The sequence below is a fragment of the Apodemus sylvaticus genome, chromosome 8 (assembly GCF_947179515.1).
Source record: "Apodemus sylvaticus chromosome 8, mApoSyl1.1, whole genome shotgun sequence".
Taxonomy (NCBI): Eukaryota; Metazoa; Chordata; class Mammalia; order Rodentia; family Muridae; genus Apodemus; species Apodemus sylvaticus.
This window is the reverse complement of record NC_067479.1, coordinates 96,799,439-96,818,330: the sequence shown is the minus strand read 5'-3', so window position 1 is coordinate 96,818,330 and position 18,892 is coordinate 96,799,439. Positions and strand designations below refer to the sequence as shown.

Below are 18,892 nucleotides of genomic sequence, written 5' to 3'. Positions count from 1 at the left end.
AGACAGTTCCTAGGCCTGGGAATTCGCCCCCCTCAGTCAGCTGCTGTGAAAAGCCTCCATTTATCTCCTGCACATGAAGACAATCCTGGGTGTTCAGGTGAGGAAAAAGAACAGAACAGGTTGTGGGGCTGAAGGGTTAACTTTTTTTTGTTCCATTGTTCATAAGACAGAAAAATGAGCAGATTTCAAAGGTGTTTTTTCCTGCTGCTCAGTTGTGGAGATGACGTATACATGGGGTGGGTGCCCTGGAGAAAGATGTAGGTGAGCATCTGCCTGACTCTTTATATCCTAGATCACAAAACAATGGTCCTGTTTTCTTTACAAATCAGGAGTATCAGGTGCTGTACTGGGCAGATCTGGGCAGCAAATGTATTTTACTCCTTCGTGTAAATTTCACAGCCTTGGAAAAAAGTAAGTCCCTGAGAGAGAAAGCATACCCTTCCAAGGAGCACGTTTATAAAAAGTGTAGACACCGTGAATATAAGACCAAACAGAGAACCAAGGCCAGTTGAAAGGCTAGGGTGGAGAACTGGTCTTGGTGCTCGCAGCCAGAGGCAGGCTGGTGCAGAGGTCAGCTGCGCAAGTCAGTGTGGAGCTCACAGGAATGACAGCTGGGCTGGCAAAGCCAATGGCAGCTTTCGGTGCTGTGTTAGAAAGAGGGACGTGCTGGGATTGAAATAAGTCACTAGAACCTCATTATTGCGACCATTCCATGGCATCTAAACCAGCAGAGTCCAGGCTGGGGGTCCATTCGTGCCCAGTGGCTTTTGCAGGATGCTCTCTCAGACTGGCAGAGATATCCGAGATATCCCAAGAACAGGAGAGAATGGCATCAGGCAAGGACACATCACTTTCTTGTGTTCTGCCTCAGGGTCATGTGCAGCTACAGCTGTGAAATGTACAGATGCCAGCCTACATCCTAGAGGGTCTCAGGACCTCAGGTCCTCATGGACCTCCCAAGATTCGGCCACAGCCCTCCAGACAACCCTAAGCCTCATCTCCATGACGTCCCCTCGAAATCTGCAGCCTCAGAGGGCGGCCCTGACGCCATCATTTGTGGAATTTGACATGTCTGCAGAAGGTTATGGGTATGGAGAACTCTTGAATATTTGGAAAACAACTTACTAATGTCTTAGTACCTCTGGTGATCTAAAACATTGGCTACAAAATTGTGTCCTCCACTTGTCTTGGTTGCTCAAACAGCGATGTATTAAAGTAGTAGATATCTCTCTGTCCAATGGAGAAGGCAGAGTCTCTAGCCATGGAGAACCAGAGCTGCCTTCTTCCCTACTGTATCTGCTCTAGAATCCTCTCCATCTTCTCTGGTCTCCAGTGAGGATTCACCCTCTCTGAGTATCACACCAGCACCAGCTGCTTTCTGTTCTTACAACCTCGTGGCCTAAAATGGCATAGAGCCTCTGAAGCAGGGTGGAGGAGGGAGGTGTTACAGCCCAGGGGTTGATGCGAGGGCTTGGCATGAAGTCCAATGACCTGCAACACTTTACTGTTTCCAGCTGTCTATTTACTCCGACCTTGTCTACGGTCATGGGGACCAGCACAGAGCACTCCATCTCTGGAGGGACTGGATCAGGTAAGTATTTCTGCAGATGAGGATCCTTCAGCCTACTACGTTTGCTCATACTCTCTTAGAGTGGGTAACCTACTCTTCTTTGCAAGGGCTCAAAGCCAGGGGCTCAGGTAGCATTGACAGCTATATGCTGTCAGGTAGCATTGAGGCTATATCTGAGTCTGAACCATTGCATGGGAGCCTGGGATAGGCTGAATTGGAGCATCAGATGCTGTTAGCTTTCTCTAGAGAGGAGTGTAAGTTCCTCCATCAGTAGGAGGTGAATCCACGGTATATGGTTTCTGGACAATAGCTTGGAGCCTTGGCAGGCTTTTGAAAATGTCACACTAAGCTTACAACACATTAGGTAGGGCAGCGTAAGTTCCCAGGGGTGCCTGAGGCCAGTAGCTCCCTATTATCAAAGTCAGGTCCCAGGTTTCAGTGAGAACATGGTTGGTCTTCCAGTTCAGGGGCAACTTCCTTTCTGTGGGTGGTGCCAAGTGTGCTAGCATGGCTGCCGGTACTGGGCTAGTGGGATTAGTGGCCCCATCAGAGCTGCTGAGCCTGCTCTGACATGAGAGGATATGGGGTTTCCTTGGACTAGGTTCTTTCTTTACCTTAGATTCAATTGAGCTGGTGGTCTCACCTCCATGGAGCCCAAAGCCTGCCTTTCAATCAGTTGCAGAAGCTCAGATATTGTGAAGCTTCAGGCACAGCAATGTCTCTGTTCCCTTGGAGAGGCTGCAGGGGCTGGAGAGATTTGAAGCAACAAGGTTTAAGGTCTGCAGGAATACCACAGATTTCCTGTGAGCCTTCTTATCCTGGTATGAATTGTGAGGAGCGTCCTGTGCTTGGTAGAGTTGGTGTGATGGAGGAGTGCGGGGTAGGCCAGATGCAGTGCGGTCGTCAGCCCAGCAACGTGGAGGCAGAGCAGCCTGCGGTCTCAACTCATGTCCTTGGTGGGACAAAGTGTGAAGCTATGCTTGTGTTCTACCTCCAGGAGCTCCCAGGCCGTTCCCTCCACCTGGCGGTCTCACCTTCTCCTGTTGGTTTCTGATCAGCCGGCAGGCAAATGTCATGGAGGGCCACCCCCTGCGCTTCCTAACCCTGGTGCGCCACATGGCCAGGACGGAGCAGCCCTTTGTCTGCTTCTCTGTCAGCCTCTGCATGGATGACCTCTCCTTGGTTGTGTCCACAGAAGAGAAAGAGTTCCAGCCCCTGGGTAAGGCCTTGGGATCTAAAGTGTGTGGGGGTCATACCTGGGGATGGGACTGAGTCAGATGTTGGCATGGATGGACCTGGAAACCTGGGGACCTCCTGTAGCTCTTCATCTTTGGAAATTGTTCCCTTGGCTTTCATATCTGGTAAAATGCCTACGAAATATTTGCAGTGTGCCCTTCATGGCTCTAAGACACATGTTCATTGGCTTTCCGGAATACTAGTTCTGTCCTGACAGGAGGAACACTGGTGGGACTTAGGGTTTGATTCACTGGAACACAAGCTACGTTATCAGAGCAAGGTTTATGAAGGATAGACTCGACTTCATCTGAGATGAAGTGGCCCTAGACCTGTCCACAAATCACCCAAATTCACAGGACTCATAGACACTCTGTGTTGGCAAGTAGCTAACTCTGGGTACCCAGGAGCCTGATGCTGGCTCTGCCTTAAGACTTCATTATATTCTCAAGTTCGCGCGCCTCATGGCTAAGACAAAATCTCAGCCATCACTCCTGGAAGTGATGAGGCCCTGAGAATGGCCACATTCTTGGCACACAGCCATACTAATTGAGTCCTCCCTCTCAGGTCACCTGACACAGGCCATTACCCTAGCACTCAATGGGTGGTGCTTGGCTGAAGCCTGCTAGAGCTGACCTTGGGTCATTGGATTAAGCTCTCTGCCTGGGGTAATACGTAAGAACAGCGGCAGCACCTTATCTTGCAGGGCAGCGGGCTTGTTAAATGAGGTGATGCTTGTAACTGTGCTTAACTAGTGTCTGGTACGAGGACTGAGCTCAGCAAGTGACAGAGGCAGCTAATGCTGTAGACATTTTTTTTTTAATGAAAGAGAGTGAGTGTCTGGGCTATAGCTCCACAGGATGTAAGGCCCACATGGACCGACCAGGAATATATCGGGTCTCTAGTACCCTTGGGTCTCTGTAGCGCAATACATCATGTGACGTCCAATGTGTTTGTTCTCATTTGCAGATGCCATGGAGCCTGAGGACGAGGCAGAGCCCTCTGCAGGCCGCCTGCTCCAGGTCAGGTGCAGCCAGCTGCTGGCTTGTGGTCAGTGGTATCACCTGGCTGTGGTGGTCAGCAAAGAAATGAAGAGGAACTGCAGTGTTACCATATACCTGGATGGACAGGCCATTGGTTCAGCCAAGGTCAATGGCAGAGCAGTGACATTGCTTTGATATGATCTGCTAACTAACTCAGTTACCCATGTTTCTTGTGTGTGTGCGTGTGTGTGTGTGTGTGCTTGTGTATGTATATGTGTGTGCATCTTTATGCCTTTTTAGATAGAATTTATTTTAGTGAGGGAGATGTGGCTCATGATGTTGTATCACGATACAGTGCTTCGATCAGTTCTGGACTTAAGTGCCTTTCCCTCCCTCTATTCTCTTTGAGCAGATGTTGTATATTCAGGCCTTACCGGGGTCTTTCTTTTCAATGGATCCATCATCATTTGTGGATGTTTATGGCTATATGGGGACCCCCAGAATTTGGAAACAAAAATCATCATTAATCTGGCGTCTCGGGCCCGCATACCTCTTTGAAGAAGACATATCAGCAGAGACTCTAGCACTTATTATCAAACTCGGCCCGAGGTACTGTGGTAACTTCCAAGCTGTACACCTTCAAGGTATGGGATGCTTTGATTTAGAATGGTTGTGCTGGTAGTTTATAAGTGGGCTCCCAGTTATTTATAGCATATTTATAGAGAATAAACTCAACACAGGTCAATCATGAGGGAAGGCCTTTGTAATTGGATCATTATATATTTACAACCCAAGAGAAACTGTCATAGGAGAGGAAATGACAATATCCTTTAGATTTCGACTCCACAGCACCTAATGGAGGAGGGTCGGTGAGCAATACCATCAGCAAAGAAAGGCAGAGGATTGAGATAAATAAGTTACATTCCTTTTAATGAAGACGCTTTTTAACTAAAGTATACCGTTGTCTTCAATTATTAAACAGGCAGACAGCAGCCCCATTTTCTTTATTGATTGTTGGCTGTTCAAGCAAGGAGCTTGCTCTCTGAGCTTCATCAGGTCCAGGGGGTCAGTTCCCATCTGGAAAGAGAGACAAATGCATCTGAGCTTGAAGGCCTTATGTGTGGCCAAGGGCGGTCGAGTGCTGTTGAGTGCTCTAGTTTCCAGGGCCAGGGCTTGTGTGAACTTCCTTTCCTGCGACAAATGGCATTGACCAGAGCAGCTAGGTCAGGCCTGGAGTCCACGGCACTGACTCTTTCACGGTGTTCTTTTAGTAGAGCTTTGCTGCCAGTCCCCTGGGGACCAGAGTGCTAATGCTAACTGGGATGTTCACAGCGGCCATGCAGCTCACAGCAACTATGTAGCTCTTAGGTCTGTCAGCCCCATGCCCTTCCTCTTTAAGAAAATGTTACTTAGCTGCTTAGAAGTGAACTGATAGATTTGATAGAGGTTTCTACTCTGGTAGGTCCACACCTGAAACTCCTTCCTCTTCTAGAAGAGTCAGTCTTGAGAGATTGCCCTAAGTGTATTTGTTGTTGTTTTGGCTTGTTTTTGTCGTTTTAGAATCTCACTGTATATTCTAGGCTGGTCTCAAACTCCCAGAGATCCATTTGCTTTTGCCTCCCAAACTCTGGGATTAAAGGTGTGCACTACCACACCCAGTCCTGCCCTCATTCTTACATTAAGTATCAGAGAAGCACAGGTGGGGGTAAAACATATCACACACAAATATACAAAATGTAGCAACACAGACACATTCTCCCAGTGATCATGCTGCTGTGTATTTAATTGTTGGAGGGTCAATTTCTTTCTCAGTATAGGGAGGTTAGAACTGACTAAAAATATGCTGTTGTAGGAGAAGACCCAGATGGTGAAGCCACGCCCCTCATTGCAGAGGATAGGATTTCCTTCGGTCTTTATGTACCCAGCTCTTCTATCACGAACATAATGAACATCAGAAACACCTACAACGAGGTGGACAGCCGCCTGATCGCCAAGGAGGTACAGCATCCTCCATCCTCACTCTTCCCCAAGGCAAACATCACTGCGCGCCTTTCTTCAGCTTCCAGGGTTCCGGTTACTATCATGTGCTCGCTCATTTGTGGATGGGTAGATGCATGCACACCACACGTCTCCCTTCATTTGCTAGGACACAGCCTGCTCCCCCACCAGAGCTAAAGCTTCTCTTTTAAAGTTGCTTAGAGAGGAATATGTGGGCTCTTCCCAGTGAAGAGCTCAGAACATTTTCAATATCATTTTGATTTTGGAAATGACTCCTGACCTTTGCTTTGGACTCTACTGCTCTACCAACCCGGAAAAGTGAGTGGCTGTGACTTTGTTTTTAAAGAGAACTTACAGAACAAGCAAACGCTTGTGCAAAGAGAGATACCAGGTGATTCACCATTTCCTAATGCAAGCATAAATATCTCTTTTGAGTTCTGTGCAGAACTCTTCACTCTCATGAACAGAGGCCCAGGGGTCAGGATTGGGCCTTAACATTTACCAACGTTGTGTCTTCTTAATATATCCTGATAAAGAAAGGCAGGATTCCTTTTCTCCTGGGCCTCTGGAATAAGTAGTGGAAGCTGGACCTCACAGAGCCTGGACAGAGGTGTTAGTCCTAGTGTTTCACAGTTGCTGTCACTGGGCTCCTACCCCATGGCCTCCTCTTGGCGAGCAGAGTGGAATGCTGATTGTGTATTTACAGCTGTCTCCCTTGCAGCTGGGCCACAGTGAGGAAGTCGAAAAGTGATCCCACACCCACACCTTAGCTTCCACCCCCAATATTGTCTCATTCACTAATTGTCACACGTGGAACGCCAGCCTGGGGCCTCGGCACCCTTCTTTCCCAGGTGCTTTGTAGCACTAATTGCTATTGTTTCCTCTAGATGAATATTTCCTCCCGTGACAATGCCACGCCTGTGTTCTTGCTAAGAAACTGTGCTGGACACCTCTCGGGGTCTCTGAGGACTCTCGGTGCTGTTGCTGTGGGCCAGCTAGGTGGGTCAAGCCCTAGACTCCACTTGGCTTTGGGGAGAAGGGCTTGTGCATCCTAGACCTCTGGGGTGGGAGACAAGATGGGGAGGTCTTGTGAGAAGGGCCAGATTGAGAACAAGCCCAGCCAGAGAGTCACCAAAGAGTGCAGCTCAGTCAGCTTACTGCTCCTGGCTGATGAACTCAACTACTGACCACACTGGTACCCTGCACCAAAGGAGGCTACCTCTGCGGCCTGTGAGCAGGACCGATGCTTGTATTTGTCTGAGTGAAATTAACACATCTGTTGCCAAGACTTCTGGAGCTCCAGTCTCTCTTCCTAGCCTATCCCGGTGCATGAGCCCTCTCTGGCTGTATGTGGGCACAGATGCGGGCAGCTGCCAGGGCTGCTGTATGGCAGTACTGATGACATGTCCTCTGTGGCCCTCTCAGGGGTGAGGGTGTTCCATTCCAGCCCTGCTGCCAGCAGCCTGGACTACATTGGAGGGCCTGCCATCCTCCTAGGCCTCATCTCCCTGGCAACAGATGACCACACCATGTATGCAGCCATGAAAGTCCTGCACTCGGTCCTGACCAGCAATGCCATGTGTGATTACCTGATGCAGCACATCCGCGGGTACCAGGTAGTCCCACCCTCCCGGCTCACCCTGCCCCTTCGCAAAGAGGTGTCATCCCCAGGATGAGTGTCTCTTGCTCCAGTAGGTCAGAAATGACTTCTGGAAAAGAGTGTCCCAGCAAGCTTTGCATCCCTTGTGACCTTGGCCATCCCAAACGGAGATGCTCAGTGATCCATTGACAGACATCCTGCCGCCTGCAGATCATAGCAGAGGAGGGCCTGGTGAGAGCCAGCTGCAAGGAGCTCTGTCTAGACCTGATTGCTCATCTGTCTGCTACTGTAGCATTCTCCTTGATGATTCCAGAATCATTTAGGATTGACTGATTCTGCCTCCCTCATAGGGGCTGAGAGTCCATATTATAGACCCAGACTGGTTTGAAATCCTACCTCATCTTTACCTTGTTTTTCAACCTTTGAAAGAATTATTTACATCTTCTCAGTCTCCCCACCTGTAAGATCTGGACTTTCATCCCTCCTGTCTCCTGGCTTTTAGTGAAGATCCAAAGACTTCATACAAATGACAGGGCTCAGATGATAAGCCTGACTAGGAGTCAGTGCTCAGCGAATGTTAGCTGCTTTGAGTTCTTACCCTCCTATGACAGTTCTCTGGAGTGTAGAATAGGGCAACTAGCAGATATGCAGATGGCAATGATTGTAAAACAGGATGACTAGCAGACATGCAGATGGGGATGATTGTGTGTATTGTGTATATGCAGGGAACTTAGAAGAACCTTCACTTACAAAAGTTGCTGCAGATAAGCTCATGTCTTTGCCATGGCTATCTGCAATAGATGAGATCAGATCTTGCCTTCCAGTAACTTCCTGCCTGGTTGGGCTGTGGCTTTGAGAGGAACCGCAGGGAGAAAGACCAGGGCTTAGATCTTAGATGTGTCAAAAAAGTGACCAGAACGGGGTAAAAAGATATCACACATTTGCTGATCACAAGAGGGCATGTTGGAAGACCAACGAGAGTGTCTTGGGGGAACAGGGACAGAGAGTAGACTTTGTCAGAACTAGAAGTAGGAAACTGGGTTGTGTAGACCATGATCTGAGTCCCAAAGGGATGGGTGACAGCTCAGATGTCAGCAGGGGGCTGGGTAGCCTAGGTTTTATATCTCCAAGATCAGGAGGGCACAGAGCCTTCTGGGAAGCATCTTTCTCAGCTCTGAGATACATTTTCAGAAACAAGTGTCTTGGTCCAGTCCCAGTGTCTCCATCCTAGAGTGGATGCTACCCACTCTCACCTTCTGTCAGGATAGAATGATGCAACTTGACCCAAGGCTGTGTGATCTGGGTGTGGACCTGTGGTAGCTTCCTGAGAGTGCTGCAGCACTGAGTAGAGGCTGTAGTGATCAATATAGAGACCCAGTCAGAGATGAGGAAAGCATGGAGACACGAGACGAAGGAACCTGTGAGAGGCAGCATCCCATAAACCCAGCAAGACAGGCTCAGAGAGCGACACGGAAGCTGGCGTGGGTGTACTTTGTAAGAATGTAGAATGAAGGATTGCAGTTTCAGATGGCAGTTTCAGAGAGCAGGGGTTGTGGTCTGAGAGCAGGGGGTGTGATCTGAGATCAGGGGTGTGGTCTGAGAGCAGGGGGTGTGGTCTGAGAGCAAGGGGTATGGTCTGAGAGCAGGGGTGCTGTGGGAACTAGCAGTACAGGAGAAAGAGGACTGGAGACATATCTAGGAATCCCACTATGTGTATCACCTTTACAGATCTTAGCCTTTCTCCTGAGGAAGAAGACATCCTTTCTAAACCACCGCATTTTCCAGTTGATCCTCTCGGTGGCCGGCACAGCAGAGCTGGGTTTCAGGCCGTCTGCTGTCACTAACATGTGTATCTTCCAGCATGTGCTCTGCAATTTTGAGGTAAACCAGAGACTGGCACCTAGGCCTTTGGGAGTGTGTGTGTGAGAGAGCAAAACACAATAAGACTGTCTGCCATTTCACCTTCTTTCTAAGTCTTATTAAGACCAGACGGAAAAATCACAATAACGTTGGAGCACAGAGACCTGGGTTTATAGTTTAGTCTTGCTGTCTCTGATGTGTATAGCCTTGGGATGTGTCTTGATCACTCTGATCCTCCTTATTCTCTTGAGATAGTCTTGATATATAGCCCAGGCTGGATTTGAACTCATGCTCTAAGAAGATCTTGCCTCGGCTTATTTTGTGCTGAGAATCCAAGCAGGTGTGACTATGCCCTGGTGCATCATGCTTATTTTTGTAACTGAGATAATTTCTTCTTCGCCAGCTGTCATAGGGGTTAAAGATTTAAACACACACACACACACATACACACACACACACATACACACACACACACACACACAGACAGTCTTAGACTTAGAAGCTGTAAAGCACCATCTATGTGTAAGAATTAAAATTAATATCCTCACCCCTTCGGATGGTGTCGCTGTTCCTGGTGTTCTTTTAAAGAATGACCTGAGAGGGTGAACTGTGGACTCTGAGGCCGAAAGGCAGGATCTACAGACCTGTGGACGGACCAACCCATTTCAAATATAGCAGCATTTACTGGGTGCCCACAGCACCCAGGCATTGGCCACATCCTGTAGATTCAATGATGTCCCAGATCCAGGCCCTCCTTAACTCCAGAAGGACCAAAAGGACAGTTTGTTTTCCCCCATCAGTGCCTCAGAGAGGCAGACATAGGAACCAGGAGCTATGACGACAGAGTTCAATTGGAAAAGGCCTTGTCAAATAGAGGGCATGTTGCCAATGCCCCAGCATGTGAGCAGCCCTGGGAGAGATGCTCTCTTTGCCTGCTAGTGTCAGGTGCTAGTCTCAGACTCAGTGGACCCTGCGACACCCATGGCTTGGCCTTAACCCACGTCTGTTCTGTTTTCCAGCTCTGGACAAACACTGCAGACAACCTGGAGCTCGCTCTCTTTTCTCATCTCCTGGAGATCCTTCATTCACCAAGGTTGGCTGCGGTTCAGTAGCCCTGGGCTTAGAACTAATGTTTTCAAACAAAGGATAAGGGTTGCTGGGACCGGAGAACCAGTGCTATTAGCTATTCATTCCCAGAGGCTGGTCACCACCCATCCCTGAAGGGCAGTGGGACAGCTCTTTCTCCTTTGACAAACTTGGACCTCAGAGGCATGGATGTTGGGGAAGCAGAGGCCTGTAGCCTCAAGGACTAGTCCAGAATTAGGTCAACTGGGGCTCAGCAAGTGACAAATATGGCCTGTAGAAGAAATGTCTGCCCTAGGCCCTAACTTGCTTTGTGTACATTGTTTCTCTAATTGACCTCTCCAAGTGACTTGAACCAGTCACTTGGAGTTGACAATGAAAGAAATAAAAGTCCAAAATTTTAAGGAAGGGAGAATGCATGGAGGAGGAGAGGGGGAGGGGAAGGATGAGGAAGGGGAGAAGGAGGGGGAGGACGGGGAGGAGGAGGAGGGGTAGAAGAAGAGGGATGGAAGAAGAGGATCTGGAGGAAGGTAGTTTAGAACTTCCTTTGTGTGTGTAAGTGAAGGGCATGGATCCCCAAGGTTGCTGGGGTACCACATGAATACCCCCTCTTCTTTCTCTGCCTTGTTTCAGCCTGTGCTACTTCACGTAGACAGGCTTTCTTCTGTGACAGCTGGGTGGCTATGGGACACCTCCTCAGATCTTTGTCTCAGCTGGGCACCCTCCTTGGCTTTTACACCATAGTCCTAGGATAGGGTTGAGTCCTGCTGGGCCACTGTGGTCCCATGGCCAGGTCAAGAGCATGGCTTTACCTCTCTAGAGGCTGAAGAGTTTACTCCAAACATACAAGGGCTGTGAATGGAGAAATAAAGCCGCAGAGCCAAGGGCTCTCCCGTTGCTTGCTCTCCTAGTAACCGCTTGTTTTGGATGCATTTGTAAATAGACTTTCATCCAGGCTTCTATTGACTATCCGCCTAGGTGGTCCCAGCTTTTGGGTGGGAGGTCATAGGTCTTTTCCTATGACCACATAGTGCTGTGATCTGCGGCCACCTTGTATCTGTCCCATTAGTGCATGGGGCATGGATCTTTGCAGAACTGAACATGCATATGTCAACAAGAAAGTTTCAAAGGAGCGAGTCCACCCATACCCACCTACCCTCCTTCTGCCAGGCTCCGCTTTCCGTACCTGTTGTCTAAGCAACAGACATTACTCTGTGGCTCTTCTCTTTGGAGGAGTCGAACTTACTGGAAATAAGACTGTGATTATCGTGGGGAGGGGGTGTGGGTTCTTGAATTCTCTCTCTTTGCCCTGCCTCTCCACTGAGTGCTCATCCACTTTGTGGTTTAGGGTGGGCAGGAAGATCACACAGGCAGACGGGCGGGCGGGTGCTTTGGGTCTGAGCTGCTTTTGCTGCTGTTGGGGCATACTCCTGGGTCACACGTGTGTCCGCTGTCTTTGTTCTGGCTTCTCTGAGGCCGGCATTAATTCTCCCTGAGGCTCAGAATTGAAGTCAATAACTGGGCTTGTCTTCAAAGGCGGTTTCCGGGGATTGGAAGGGACAAGCAGCGCATGCTCCAGCTACGCTGACACTTGGCAGACGCACACCTGATGGGTGTCTGATGGCTTCTTGACAAGTTGCCAGGAGACCACTGGTGTCAGAGGGCCATGGAACAAGCCTAGCTTGGGAAGCCTTTTTAGCAGAAACACAGCAGATTTGGTTCATTCCGGTAAAAGCTTTTACTGCTTCTGTCCTGGGCCCACCAGGGAAGGAGCCAGGAATGCTGAAATAGCCCACCAGGCACAGCTGCTGCCCAAGCTCATGTTTCTCTTCAATGAGCCCAGTCTGGCTGTGTCCAAGGCCTCCACCATCATTGCCATTCTGGGCTGTCAGCTGAAGGGCCACTTCAATATCCAGGACTTCCTCAGGTACTTCAACAAGCTCCCCAGGGGCGTGGTGCAGGTAGAAGAGCCTAGAACTATTTTTGTAAGGGAATATGTCCCCCACTCCCTGGTACTTAACACAATTCAGAACTTTGTAGGAATTTGTGGTCAGGGATGAGCATCTGGACAAGAGTGAATTTGCTTGATTCTGGGTGGAAGATGGCAGATTTCCCAGGCTCTGGTAGACACCTTTTCCATACTCAAGAACTCAAGAACATCCACTCTCCCATACAAGCTCAAGACAATAGGCCCTTATCTACCTCCTGCAGAGTTCCCTCAGGGTGGTCAGACAGTCCCCCATCCCACACTCCTATCTGAAAACTTGACCTGGAAGAACCAGAGTTAATTTCTTTGCTAAATCTTAATAGATTTGGAAATCCCTAGAATGGCCAAATCCCATTTCCCTCAGATTTTCACTAGAAGCCCCACTTGGGTGGATCATATAGAAAGCACTTAGCACAAACCCAGCAGACACAGCTGAGACCCCTGCCTAAGCACAACCTTCTCATCTTGCTGCTCACAGAGTTGCGCTGTTTGTCATATACACCCTCAAGCCTTCATCAGTGAACGAGAGGCAGATCTGCCTGGATGGAGCCCAGGACCCCTCCATACCCGGTGAGAGACCCCTCATTCAGATATCAGATCAGAGAGTTGGGATGACCCTCAAGGCACGCAAAGGCACATACTTTGCATGGAAGTGAGCTGTGGGAAAGAAAGGAGACACTCACAGCTATGATGTCCAAACAGCATCCGAGGAAGCTACATTTAACAGTTCAAGTCTACACAGTACACCAAACCATATATTCCTGCTTCATAACCTGCAATGGCTTCCAAGGCTCCCAGGATAGCAGTCTCTACATGCTAGTCCTGACCTTTCCTGGTTGAACCCTCACTGTCCCCAGTGTCAATGATCCTCACACTAACACTCTGAAGCGTTACAGATTGCATAGCCTCTGTGCGTATCATGAACACGTCATCTCTCCAGGAATGGCATCCTGCCCACTGTGTTCCCTGCCTTCTCTCATAGACTAGTCATTTCCAGTCTTTCCAGTCCTGCCAGGCTTTATTTCTGAAGTCCAAGGGCTTCTCATGATGTAGAGTTTATGCTATGTGTTCAGGTCACTCTCTTACCATGTGTAACAACTTCCCCATCTTACCCAGTCTCCCTTTGCTAGGAGGGCATTGGGCAGCAACTACAACCACTTTGTCCTTGACCCTTTGGGTCTGTGCTGCCCAAGTTGGGGCCATTTAAATGTGAGATTTAACTAATAAGAGGCTGGGGAGATGGCTCTGTTGGCGAAGTGCTTGCCGCATAAGCCTAAGGACCTACGCCTGGATCTCCAATATCCGTATGAAAAGCCAGATATACTAGCCTGTGTCTGTGACCCTAGAGCTGGAGTGGCAGAGACCATTCATCTGTAGAGTTCTCTGGTCAACTGATCAGCGTAGCAGAATCAGTGACCTCTGGATTTAGTGAGAAACTCTGTCTCAGTAAATTAAGTGGAGAGCTACAGACATTCTGACATCAACCTCTGTCCTCTATGCACATGTAAGCCAAAGTGCATACACACACTCAAGCATGTTCATTCACATACACTATACACATAATGATACAACAAAGTTTAAAGAGTTAAAAATCATAATTTTGGATTTTCACATTGTTCACTTTGGCCATATTCGAAATACAGCCATTACATGAGGCTAGTGCCCCACCCCCATGGAATAGGACAGAAGTAAAACAGTCTCACTGTCACAGAATGGTCTCTGGGACAACATTGCTTAGCTCTATGTCTTCTTAAGCCTTAAAAATGGAAATTGCTATTCCCTCCTCTCAGAGGACAGAACTGAAAGGTCAATGAGATTAGGGCCACAGTACACCAAACCATATATTCCTGCTTTTCTTCCCCAAGCTTCTACTGTGAGATGTGTTTTCTTGAATTGCTTACAAAACAACAGCCAGAGAATGAGTGGATGAACAGGGGGTCAAAGGTCATGGTTGACCAGACCTCCTCACATGGATTTCATGGTGAAACTTCTACCTACACCTCCTTAGTTTTTGAGCCAGGGTCTTGCTATGTGTCCCTGATTGGTCTGGAACTCCCTGTGTAGACCAGGCTGGCCATGCAGTCACAGAAATTGACTGCCTATGTCACCTGATTGCTGAGATAAAAGATGGGCGTCACCGTACTTTTTATCAGTCTGTGATGTAAATCTTTATTAAACTGTTAGTGTGTCCTTTTGAGTTCTTCTGATGCTTCAAGGGTCAAGCTGCTTCTCCTTGAAAGATAGTTTTGACCTTATCATTTCAAAGATTGTTTTACCCCAAGAGTAAACACTGAAGCTATCCCCAATTAAAGGGAAGTAGCAGTATTCTGAAGCTCATTTTAAGTGTTGCACAGAAACCTAGAATTCAATGCCAAGATTTTGAGCCCTATCTGTGGCCCAATTCCCAAGTAAACTAAGTATTTGGTGAATACAATTGTATGCTGTAGTAGATATTATGTCTCTTTCCATCCGCTTTCTCTCAAATCTGAATTTCATTCTTTCTTTTTTTTTCTGTAGCTGGAAGCCAAACATCTGGAAAAGCAATCTGGCTTAGAAACCAGTTGCTGGAGATGCTGTTTGGTGTAATCTCTTCTTCCCAGCTTCATCTGTCCTCTGAGTGAGTAGACCCAGGAAGGGTGAGTTGGCTCGGGTTGCCTCACACAGGGTGGGGCATTAAAACCTCTTCTTAATGAAAAGTTTAGCATCCTCGAGTCTGCTCTCTGCAGTGTGTTCGGTGTGTCAGAATGGAAGTAATATTCTCTCCACTCAATAAGCCAGACCTTGCCCTGAGGTATATCCTGATGCAAATGTTGTGGGCACAGAGAACTTGGAACAGATTTGAGAACATTTCAATAAATTCCTTTTGTCACCCTCGTATCCTGTAATGGCTATTGTTCTGGCTGTTGCGACAACTGCTTTCTTTGATGTGTATGCCTGGCAGACAACAGAATGGAGAATGGTTAGCCTAAATTACATCTATCGTGGAGAAGCTCGCCAAACTCTTCTGTTGTTTACTTAGTGCTTTAGTGAGTTCTTCCAACTTGGATTAAAAGGAGTATCTGCCTTCAGTTAGCCTTCAGAGTAGTGTCTAATCACAAAGCTGATTACATTACTTTTCCTATTGCCTGCCTAAGACTCTAGAGTCATTCAGCTAACACCTGTTTGCTCAGCACCTACTGTATACCAGACACTGTTGCTAGCTTGGAGGATGAAAGCCCTGAGCCAGTCATTCCATGGCCCTGCCTCTTTGAGTTTATGAGTCAGTATGTGATAGTGTTTGGTGATGTGGTAGAGAGATACTCCCCAGCAAAGAAACAGCTAATAGCGGCTAATGACTTCCCAGCTGAGGCTGGAGAGGTGGTTCTGTTGTTAAAGCACTTGCTTTGTGAGCATGGGGACCTGAGTTTGGATCCTTGGCACTCGCGTAGATATGTGATGTCTATCTGTTAACCTAATGTTGGGGATGGTGATGAGGCACATAGACCTCAGGGGACCACGAGCCAATTAGTCTAGCTGAGCTGTGATCTCCAAGCTCAGTTACTAAAACTAAGCTGTAGTGATAGAGGAAGACACCTAGCATTAGCATTAGCTTGTGCTCAAATGTGCCTACATATACATATACCACACACAGTACGCACATACAATGCACACACACCGAGACCATTCTTGCCAGCCTATGAGTCTTTACATTCCTAAAACCAAAACACGAACTGGAAGATGCCTTAGAGATGAGTGAGCCCAGCCCTTTCCCTTTCTATCTCTCCTGAAGAGACTCAAGGGTGATCCTCTCACATCCGAACTCTTCAATCTCAACCTAGGATTGGAGTTTCAGCTCTTTCCTTGAGGCCCTGAAAAGATCCCATGAGTTTCGTACGCCTCTTTCTGCTCAGTGTGAGACAGAAAATGGCAGTTTTCCTGGTGGACTTGGGTGAGGATAAAGTGATTGACAGGTGGCTCTGAGAAGAGTGTGTGGGATGCCATGGAGTCTATAAGTTAACTCTCATCATCGTTGTCACCACCACCATGTCTATCACCACCATATCCCTTTCACCACCATGAGTAGGATTGCTACCATCGTCATAGTTCCCACCACTCCATCAGCAGCATCACCACCGCCACCCACAGCACCATCACCACCATCACTACCATCACTATCATCCCTATAATCATTGAGTTAAATGGCGGAGTACACTGAGAGTCCTTTCAAAGGCATCCAGTTAATAAGTACCAAAGACAGTACTAAAGGAAGGCATCCTCTCCGCATCTAGTCTGGTATTGGCTCGTTTCAGCAGCCAGCAGCCATCGCTCAGAAGGACCAGCATGGCAGCTGATCCTGAGAACCTGCCCTGCTCAGATGGCTCTCCATAGCTGCTCTCTGCACAGGTGCTCTCTATGACTCTGAAGTGGCCGGGGCTTGTACTCTCTCTGTTGTCCTTTCTAGACAGGCTTCTGACCTCCCTGCCATTCAGTTCCCTCTAACAAATCTAAACTCTGCACTTTAACGTCCATGTTTGAGAGCTACAGTTCATCACAGCTAACCATTGGATTAGTTTTGGCGAGATGCTTTGAAGACAGTGGTAGATAAATGTATGTCCTCTGCTGAGGGTAAGGAAGTGAGACAGGCAAACATGAGGAGTCACGAGTAGGGCTACAAGGAGTGTTCACATCCCCATGCCTGGACTTAGCTCCCAGTTGCCCTGAGAAGCTCTGCCTGCGTACACAGCATAGTCAATGGACGAACCCATCCATTGTGCGATGATCCTGAGAGACTTTTACCGTATTCTTCAAAATACAATGACAGTTTACGTACAGTGGTCAAGTGCTGCCTCACTTGCTTTTCTGTGGTGACTTGTGAAGCTGCACTTGTCTTCTGGGCACACTTCCTGCTCATTGGCTGAGAGATAACTTGCTTGCATGTCTTGCCCCTCTAGGTTAAAGGAGCAGGTGTTTCTGAGCCTGGGGCCCGACTGGTTCCTGCTGCTCCTACAGGGTCACCTGCATGCTAGCACCACCACATTGGCGTTGAAGCTGCTGCTATACTTCCTGTCCAGCCCTTCTCTCCGTGGGCGATTTAGAGATGGCCTGTCTGCTGGGTGCTGGGTAGAGAGCTGCATGGAAGGGGTGGACATTGTGATGGGTGAGTGTGTGACTATCTCCACGAAGCCATTACCATTTGTTCTGGGTGTGAGTGAAGATCGAGCCCTACCCACACCCTGCCCACTTGTGGCCTGGGCAGCCCTGTTCCCAGATCAGCCCTTGCCTCCTTAGATTCCCTTTGCTGAATCCTAGCACCCCATGCTCATTAGCTTCTGTGGGCTGCCTTCCAGTCCTCAAATCTCCTTATCTATTTATGCACTGGGCACCTTGCTCATTGGTTCTTCTCCTTGGATGGCTCTCCCATTGGACATTGACTCATCATACATGTCCCAGCTCAATGCCACTTCCCCCAGGACAAGGGCAGGCAACCTGAATTGGAAGGTTGATAACATCTCTCTGCTTCTATACGGCATCTCTCTAACACCCACCCATCATAATTCATAAGTACATATCAATTTGTATGAATTGCCTTATATCTGCCCCTCCCACTACATTGTGTGTTTCATAGTGCCTCGAGTCTGTACCTCTTTTTGAAGTGTGACTTCAATACAGGATTGCCTGGGTACTTTCTGCATAGTTGGCATTTAGTGTTTGATGAATGAATGACTGAATGAATGTATAGATGAATGGGTAGATGGATCAATGATGGATGGATGAACATATTAAAAACTGGCCAGGAATGATCACAAGGAACTTGCATGTATTCTTGTATATGAAACATGTTTCTTCCAGTGTTTCTGTGGTGTGGTCAATGTGTTGGCTTGGTATTAGTAACCATTCTTATCTGGCGTTGTACCTCCCCTACCTGATCAACAGACAACCTGAAGAGCCGCCCCGCAGTGCCTGACCAGAGCCCCTGCCTGCTTCCTGGGTTCCGGGTCTTGAATGACTTTCTGGCCTACCATGTTCTCATTCCGGAAGTGTACCTCATCGTGTCTTCCTTCTTCCTCCAGACACCGCTTACAGAGCTGACCGGTGATGGGCCCAGAGTATGTTTAGGGCACACCCTGGGGAGGAGAGGCACTCCTCGCTTTCTGATTCCCTGTGATTATGGCTGTTCCCTAAGATTTTCTTTCCCTCTGCTCCTTCCAACCAGAATTATATCTGACCTGCTTCATTCCCACACGCTGCACCCTGGCTAGTTTTTAAGTCCCTCCTATTAGCACTAATGACTTCCTTAACTCCCACCTCCCACCCTCTCTCTCTTAGAATACTCGATGCGATCAATTTCATCTATCTTTCTGGTTAGGGAAGTCACAGCATGCTAGGGCTAGCCTTGCCCCAGTGTCCCCTAGGTCTCAGTTCTGCTCATCACGGGTGATCCCCCTCCATTGTCACCAGGAGAGGATGTTCTTCAATCCTGAGTGACTCAGCACATGCAGCATTTCCTCCCTACTTCTCTTTAGTGCCTCGCTTCTCACTGACCCTTCCCTTGCAGACCACAAGCCAGTCCAACCGATTCCCCGAGACCAGGAGCTGCT

General features: G+C 48.3%; 1 protein-coding gene across 3 annotated transcripts in view; it reads left to right on the top strand.

The window, feature by feature from the left end:
- The window catches only part of Wdfy4 (WDFY family member 4), a 232,315-nt gene that overhangs the window by 85,391 nt on the left and 128,032 nt on the right, over positions 1-18,892 (top strand). For all 3 annotated transcript variants that reach the window (XM_052190142.1, XM_052190140.1, XM_052190141.1), the window contains exons 15-30: positions 3-97; positions 872-1,088; positions 1,515-1,591; positions 2,568-2,789; positions 3,773-3,951; positions 4,199-4,430; positions 5,639-5,784; positions 6,672-6,783; positions 7,210-7,400; positions 9,113-9,265; positions 10,264-10,337; positions 12,093-12,254; positions 12,793-12,884; positions 14,832-14,931; positions 17,246-17,451; positions 18,228-18,400. In XM_052190142.1, the coding sequence (XP_052046102.1) occupies positions 3-97; positions 872-1,088; positions 1,515-1,591; positions 2,568-2,789; positions 3,773-3,951; positions 4,199-4,430; positions 5,639-5,784; positions 6,672-6,783; positions 7,210-7,400; positions 9,113-9,265; positions 10,264-10,337; positions 12,093-12,254; positions 12,793-12,884; positions 14,832-14,931; positions 17,246-17,451; positions 18,228-18,400 (2,431 nt within the window). The remainder of the gene's footprint in view (positions 1-2; positions 98-871; positions 1,089-1,514; positions 1,592-2,567; positions 2,790-3,772; positions 3,952-4,198; positions 4,431-5,638; positions 5,785-6,671; positions 6,784-7,209; positions 7,401-9,112; positions 9,266-10,263; positions 10,338-12,092; positions 12,255-12,792; positions 12,885-14,831; positions 14,932-17,245; positions 17,452-18,227; positions 18,401-18,892) is intronic.